Source organism: Ipomoea triloba, chromosome 1 (genome assembly GCF_003576645.1).
Source record: "Ipomoea triloba cultivar NCNSP0323 chromosome 1, ASM357664v1".
Classification (NCBI taxonomy): domain Eukaryota; kingdom Viridiplantae; phylum Streptophyta; class Magnoliopsida; order Solanales; family Convolvulaceae; genus Ipomoea; species Ipomoea triloba.
Genome location: NC_044916.1, coordinates 20,570,270 through 20,578,230, shown reverse-complemented (window position 1 = coordinate 20,578,230; position 7,961 = coordinate 20,570,270). Strand labels below are relative to the sequence as shown.

Genomic DNA, 7,961 nt, shown 5'->3' with positions numbered 1-7,961 from the left:
ATACTTCATCTTTTGGGATTCCCTACATTATTGGAAGTTGATACAAATTATAATTCAAAATATCTACACGGGAAACCTATCTGATGCAAACGATAGCAATTAAATATTACATCAAATATAAATCTAAAAAAAAATATCAAATAAATTTCAAACTAGAAGCCATCCTTCTATACTCTTCCTGCCCTTTCAGTATCCGATGCCAATTAATGGGTGAGTGTTTTTTTTGGAACTCTACATCCCACCAAAATACTTCTATAAATTGTTAGACCTTCTTCAACCCTTTGCTATTAAGGGTGTTCGTGTAATTGTTTCTGCTTTGTATAACCTGCAAAATTTAAAATGTCTCCACTGTATATTTTACGAAAAAATATCTCCCTGTAATCAAACCATGTTCGTGTAATTGTTTCTGTTTTGTATAACCTGAAAATTTTAAAATGCCTCCACGGTATATTTTAGGAAATATTATCTCCCTGCAATAATACAAAAAAGCTATTCGTTTAAGATTAATTCGTACCTATATTGTACCTTAAGGCACAGACAAATCTTCTGTCAAGAATGTCTCTTTCACGATATTGAGGTAAACTATTATTTACTTTCCTGCAAATTAAACTCAAAGTAGGTACTGCAATGTTAATGTTTTATCTATTTTTTGGTAGGGCACATATGTTCATGCAATCACTACTAGAATTCTAACATTTAGTGACATTTTTTAAACGTCAGAAAAAATAAAAAAGCGTCACCAAATGTATTTACCGACGAAATAAAAACGTCACCCGGACCGTCGGGTTAGCGGCGTATGGAAAGGTATTACTGACGAAGTTATGTTTTCGTCACTAAATATTACTATTGCCGACGTTTTTGCATGGTCTTGATAATGTCATGGAATACATACATTTTGAAACGAAAGATTAACAAAAACGTCAGTAATAGTTAGTGACGAAATAAAATATTTCGTCAGAAAATGTGTCTTTACTGACGTTTTCCATAAAATTATGTTTGTCATGAATAAATTTAATTGGCGACGAATATTGAAATGCGTCAAGAATATAACATTTATTGACGATTGTGTATATTATTATTTTTGCCATAAAAAAAAATTGCTGATGAAATACCAATTTGTCAATAAAAATACATTTACTGACGTTTTTTCGTATTTATATTCATCACTAAATTTTATATTTGGAGATATTTATAATTTTTTTTATTAATTGATGACAATTTACATATCGTTGTATGTAAAAAGGTTTACACAACAATTTCATGTAATTGAAATAAAATATTTTAGCATCATTAACATTTCAAAATAGTGCAATATTTTTCATAGTAGAATATTGAATTACAAGGATGTAATGTGATATAAATGGTTCTTAAATAAGTTGGACAGACTAAACATGAGAATATATGCAATTTTATGCACATAAAGATAGATAATAATTCTTATGTTTATCCAAATTATTGAGGTCGCCACTTTAGAAGTCCTTTGTCTTGAGGAGAAGGTCCGACCTGATGTTGGGGTAGAAGGTTCGATATGATGCCGGGTCCAATTTGATGTCTAGATATGCAATACCCTGCCATTAAAAAACATATAGATGTTTTTTAAGCATGAATAATAAATGATTCAAAACTATATATTCAACTCAATCCGATAGTTGATTTGCATAACTTTTATACTTTCTTGTGCTTGTATTTAATTTCTAACATAACCTTCCTTTGCTAATATTTTATTTAGTTGCTTATAACATGTAATCATATTTCATTCTAGTAGTATACTGCCCAAAACCAAAATTGATATAACAAAGAAATCTTAAATAAAGTTTCGAACTATGGTTATACCTTCAAATGCTAAACATTACCTCCACAAAGAAATCTTAAATAAAGGCCGTCCATGTTCCCGATCAATGACAACTTGTAATTTTTTTCCAGCAACCTCATTTCTTTTTACCAATCCAATTCCTCTTGTAGGTCCCCTACAACGCTTTTTTGAAGTTGTCCCACCTTCTAAAAGAAAATTGAAAAAATAAAAATAAGTTTTTATATTATCATGAGATACATGCTTGTTTCTATGTTATAAATTCATTTAATTTTTAAATTGAAACCTGCACGTGATGTGTTTGCTGAAATAGAAGTGGGCATAGCTTGATTCACTTGATTGGTAGATAAGGTATTGTTTGTCTCACAATTTGAGGTTGGTATAGAGCTCGTGGGCCTTATCACTTCATTGTTTGTGGTAACTGTGATTCCATTTGTGCCTTCAATAGTTGATGAAGATTTAGTGCACTTTTTCACTTGACCGGGTGCCATTTCATAACCTGAAAAGGGGAAATAAATAATTATGCTAATAAAACAATGATTTGCTATTTTTATGATGCTAAATCATTCATTTTAAAGTATACTTTCACATATAAATTACTCAAGAATCTTCACTTTCATCTAAATCATCTTCACTCTCATATGAATCATCACTCATATCTTCATCAGTACTATTATATTCAATAAGAGTTTCATCTTCATCATCTGATATTCTAAAATCATCCCCCTTTCTTTCTGCTTCAACCACTGTGGGTTGCACAATAGTAGCTTGTACAATATTTTATTCAACACCTACCCTATGCAGGGATGTAGAAATATCATCAAAAATGTCCATTAGCATATCATTACCAACTACCATCCCATTATCTTGATAAACCACATCATTATCTATCTCATTTTCCTAAAAAATATGCCTATATTGAAACTGTTGGACAACTCGCCAGCTTGATCCTAACTTTGGATCATTCAAGTAAAAAACTTGTTTTGCTTGGTATGCTAATAGATATGGATCATTTTTATACCAAAAGTTTGAAATTTTAATGCTAGTGCAACTACCATCATGTTGGATGTAGGACCTTTTTCCAATATCAAACCAATCACACTTGAAAAGAACAATACGATGATCTTTTATGTATTCCAACTCAATTACTTCATTTAGCACTCCATAAAAATCAATCAGTTCATCTCCATGATTTCCTTGCACAACAATTCCACTATTTTGAGTTTTGTGACGGCTATCTCGATCTTTTGTATGGAATCTAACTCCATTGACAATGCAAGCCGTATACTTTCGGGAACATACTTGAGGCCCACAAGCTAATGAGTATAATGCATCTGTGGCTTTAGTTGCAGATTCAATATATAATTGTGATACCTAACATTTTAAATAGAAATTAGTAAAATTATGAATACAACATGGTTTAAGTGTTTGCTAATTAAATAATGTGACTCTTATATACTTACCTTTTCTCTAAACCAAAATGGGAATTCTTTTTTATGCCTCTGATTAACATTAAGTAAACTTTCCTTCTCAAGTAAATCAATGTGTTCTCTACATATGAAGAAAATAGTAAGAAACTAGAATATAATATAACGAAACTAGTTTTGTAGTTTCAACTTAGTTATATGTATTTATATCCACAAAGCATACTTCATATATCTTCCAACTTCATCACAATTACTCAATGCAAACCATTGAATATTATCAAGTTCTTCCCTAGACAATTTTTCATATTTCCAAGCACCACATGGACGAACATTGTGTGAAAAAATTGACAACTCACTAGGTATTGCCTCCCCATCATTATTTCTATATGGCTTGTTGAAACGAGTTTCTATTCCATCAAGGTATAAAGAAAGAAATGTTAAACATTCACTTGCAACATAACCTTCCGCAATTGAACCTTCCGGACGAGCTTTATTTCTCACATAATGTTTAAGTGAGCCCAAGAACCTATAACATTCATGAAGTTAATTACAATATGTAAGTTGAAAATAATTAAGATACATGTTATATATACATTACCTTTCAATCATAAACATCCACCTAAATTGAACAGGCCCACCAAGGATAGCTTCTTGTGGAAGGTGAATTGCTAGATATACCATGACATCAAAGAAGGCTGGTGGATAAATCATCTCCAACTTACAAAGTATGATAACAATATTATCACGCATTGCCTCCAAATCTGTTAACTTTAAGGTCTTACAACACAACTGCCTAAAGAAATCACCTAACTCATATAACACAGTGGCAACTTCTTTTCCCAAGATTCCACGTACTCCAATAGGTAATATTCTTTGTAATAACACATGACAATCATGACTTTTTAAACCTATTAGTTTTCCATCAGTTGTCACACATCTGGAGATATTAGAAGCATAACCATCTGGAAACTTAACAGACTCCAAAAATTCGGCAAATTTCAATCTCTCATTTCTTGTAAGCATGTAACATGGATGTGGAACCTCATATGATCCATCTGCTCTCTTAACCAAATGCAATTATTTCCTAATATTCATATCCTCTAAATCTTGTCTTGCTTTCACTGTGTCCTTATTTTTACCATCAATATTTAGCAAAGTTCCAATGATATTATCACAAATATTTTTCTCAATATGCATAACATCAAGATTGTGCCTCAATTTTAGCTTGCTCCAATAAGAAAGCTTGAAGAAAATACTTTTCTTACTCCAATTAAGCTCTTCAGGATTTCTTTTTCTTTTCCTTTTATTTGGATGCTTCCCAAATGGAGTGTCACTGAAACTTTCCAGTTGCTTTAACACTTCTTCACCAGATAATTCTAGAGGTGCACTTCGACTCTCCACATGCCCATTAAATTTTTTGTTTCGTCGCCATGCATGATTAGTGGGCAAGAAACGACGACTAATCCCAACTTACTTCTCAATCTTTGAGAACATGCATCATCATTGCAATTTGGGCATACCATATATCCTTTAGTAGACCATCTAGACAGATTTCCATAAGTAGGAAAATCATTTATAGTCCAAAGAATAGAAGCATGCAATTGAAAATTTGTTGAAGAATAAGAATCATACGTTGTCACACCTCCTTCCCATAATTCTATAAGATCGTCAATCAATGGTTGCAAATAAACATCAATGTCTCTACCAGGAGCTTTAGGCCTGGGTATAAGTAGAGTTAGCATAAAAAATGACTCTTTCATACACATCCATGGTGGTAAATTATATGGAATTAATATCACTGGCCACATACTATAAGCATTACTCATATTTCCAAATGGGTTGAATCCATCAGAAGCTAAACCAAGCCTAACATTTCTTGCATCATTAGCAAACCAGGGAAACTCTTTATCAAAATCTTTCCAAGCCTTAAAATCAGCTGGATGACGTAAGTACTCATCATCATCAATTCGTCTTTCCTTATGCCACCTCATATCATTTGCAATTTTTTTTGACATAAACAGTCTTTGAAGCCTAGGTTTTAGAGGAAAGTACCTTAGTATCTTATGAGGAATATTTTTTCCTTTACTACCCTTGACTTTCCATCTAGAAGTACCACATATAGGACAACATTCATTTGTCTCTAATTCCTTCCAAAATAACACACAATCATATTTGCATGCATGAATATTTGTGTATCCCAATCCCAAGTTACAAAGCATAGACTTAGACTCATAGTGAGAATGTGGAAGTGTATTGCCATCAGGTAAGCATTCTTTTAACAATTCAAGCAACATGTCAAATGATTTATTGCTCCATTTATTATACACTTTCAAATGAAGCAACTTCACAGTTAATGATAATTTTGAGAATTTAGTGCAACCTGGATATAATTCTTGTTTTGCTTCTCTCAACATGTTCTCAAAATGATCAATTTCACCACTATGAGTATTGGGATTTAACTGTGAGTTGAAGTTGACAAAATTTCCATATTCATTTAAGAACTCATCGACTCCATCTAAGTTTTCATCATCATCAGAATCATCATACTCAACCTGAGAACCATTATTACTTTGTTCTTGAAAAGTCGGTGACTCACCATGAAATATCCATTGTGTGTAATCTGTGTCTATTCCATTTTGGCGCAAATGCATATATACCACACTTTGATTTAAGGATGTTGTGTTTAGACATTTTTTACATGGACACCTAATCTCACAATCATGTCCCAAGTGATTTCCCACAAATAACATAAAGTTCTTAAGTCCTTCTATATATTCATTAGACCTTTTATTCTGTGTCATCCATGCTTTATCCATATTAAACACAGTACCTATTACAACATATAAGTTGTTATTTATAATATAAATAAACTAATTTTTCATATGAAAAAATCATTACATACATTGATTCAAGATTTTAGCAAAAAACATTGCATACATTGATTCAAGATTTTAAGATATATATATATACACACACACAACACATAATATGAACAATTAGAATGAACAGATCATATTATATAACTAAATATTATTTTAAATTACTACTTACTTGATGGGAGATGCTTTACTGGATTCACTGCTGCAATGACTTCAATTGATATTCAAGGTGCAACTGCTTATGAAGTTTCTGGTACGATGGCAATCTTTCTATTAGTGATACAAAAATGAAAAAAAAACAATAGGTCGTCTTCATTTTGAGATATTTTGTCTTCATTTAAATTCAAATCTGCTTCAGGAATTCAAATACTAACTAATTACCTTTTTTCAATATCACTTCTTATTTTAATTGCAAATAGCTATATCCATAATTGTTTCATATCAAATCAATATAATTATTAAATAACAAAACTACACACACACACACACACACACACATATATATATATGAATGAATAAAGCTCATATCTCCTCTTTTTTTTTGTATATAAAATTTAATAACATTAATAATTTTTAATACCATATCATAATTTATGTGTGCATGCATATTCCTGGGAAGTATTACTTAATTATTTTTTAAATATAAGTTATCTAGATAGATGTTGTGTGAGGTTTCACTAAAGTACTGGATATTAGATAATGAAGAGTTCATTTGCTTGCAAGGCACTAGAACTGCTATTGGGAGCCAAACAATATTCAACATCAATTCATCAAAAAATCTTTAAGCTAGTGTAAATCACATCCAACCTCACAATCAAACCAGCACACAACATAAACAACCAAACTAATGCTACACCTCAGGCCATCTGTAAAATATGCCAAAACTAACACCAGATCTATCAAAACATTCTCCTGTAATAAGCTGAAACCATCATCAAAACCCAACATCAAACCCAAACACAACACCTCAATATCCATTATCAATCAAAACCAACAACCAATCCACACTTAAGCTTGATGCATATCTACAAAGATTGTAGCAGATTGCAGCAAGTTGTATCCTACGGCCATCCTACGGCCACCCCAAAATTGCAACAGCTAATCCTTGCAACATCATCCCCTAACCTCACATCAAAATCAACATCTAACTTCACCTCAAAACTACCTACAAAAAGCCAAATCTCACCCCCAAATATGCTACATCCTGCAGCCAAAACTGCAGGATATATCAATACTCTATTCAAGGGAAATCTTAAATTTCTAAACCCCTCACCTACATATAAATAATTCATAATAAATTTAAATATATATAATAAAAAAACAAATCACAACAAAGTAAAAAAAAAAAAAAAAAAAAANAAAAAAAAAAAAAAAAAAAAAAACTACAGAGAAAGCTATCTCATTCTAACTAATGAGAGCAAAAAATCACCCAAATGATACCAAAAATAGAGTTTATTCATGGATTCTTGGGTGGAAATTAGTTTATTAGGGTTTGTATTTACCTGGACATGAATCTTCTCTTGTAAGCTTAGGTCCTTGGGAAGACTTCCACTGGGGTTTTGCAGAGATGAAGGCAGAGAAGATAGAGATGAGATGAGGGAAAAAATAGTGAAATTATAAACAAAGAAAAATAGTGAGTGAGATCANGAGGGAAAAAATAGTGAAATTATAAACAAAGAAAAATAGTGAGTGAGATCAGAGACTATGGAGGAGGGAAAAAGCAGAGATCCTTAGGCCTATTGTGGAAGAAATTAGTGAACCACTGGCTTAGAGTGTTACCTCTCTTCCTTCTATGTGCGATGCCGCTACGGAAACGATAGAAGTCTTGTTGCAGTGGAAATGACG

The 7,961-nt window shown here is 31.8% G+C and overlaps 2 protein-coding genes across 2 annotated transcripts; both read right to left on the bottom strand.

Annotated features, from left to right (window-relative positions):
* Window positions 1-1,266: 1,266 nt before the first annotated feature.
* Window positions 1,267-2,540, bottom strand: LOC116019630. Its single transcript, XM_031259908.1, has 4 exons — window positions 2,394-2,540; window positions 2,097-2,309; window positions 1,854-1,998; window positions 1,267-1,568 (listed from the first exon to the last, which is right to left on the bottom strand). Exons 2-4 carry the CDS (start codon window positions 2,299-2,301, stop codon window positions 1,553-1,555), a joined length of 366 nt encoding a protein of 121 aa, XP_031115768.1. The 5' UTR covers window positions 2,302-2,309; window positions 2,394-2,540; the 3' UTR covers window positions 1,267-1,552.
* Window positions 2,411-5,888, bottom strand: LOC116010220. The gene is made up of 6 exons (XM_031249531.1): window positions 4,758-5,888; window positions 3,836-4,299; window positions 3,461-3,763; window positions 3,274-3,361; window positions 2,866-3,184; window positions 2,411-2,556 (listed from the first exon to the last, which is right to left on the bottom strand). The coding sequence occupies exons 1-6, from the start codon at window positions 5,886-5,888 to the stop codon at window positions 2,411-2,413; spliced, it is 2,451 nt and encodes an 816-aa protein (XP_031105391.1).
* Window positions 5,889-7,961: the final 2,073 nt, after the last annotated feature.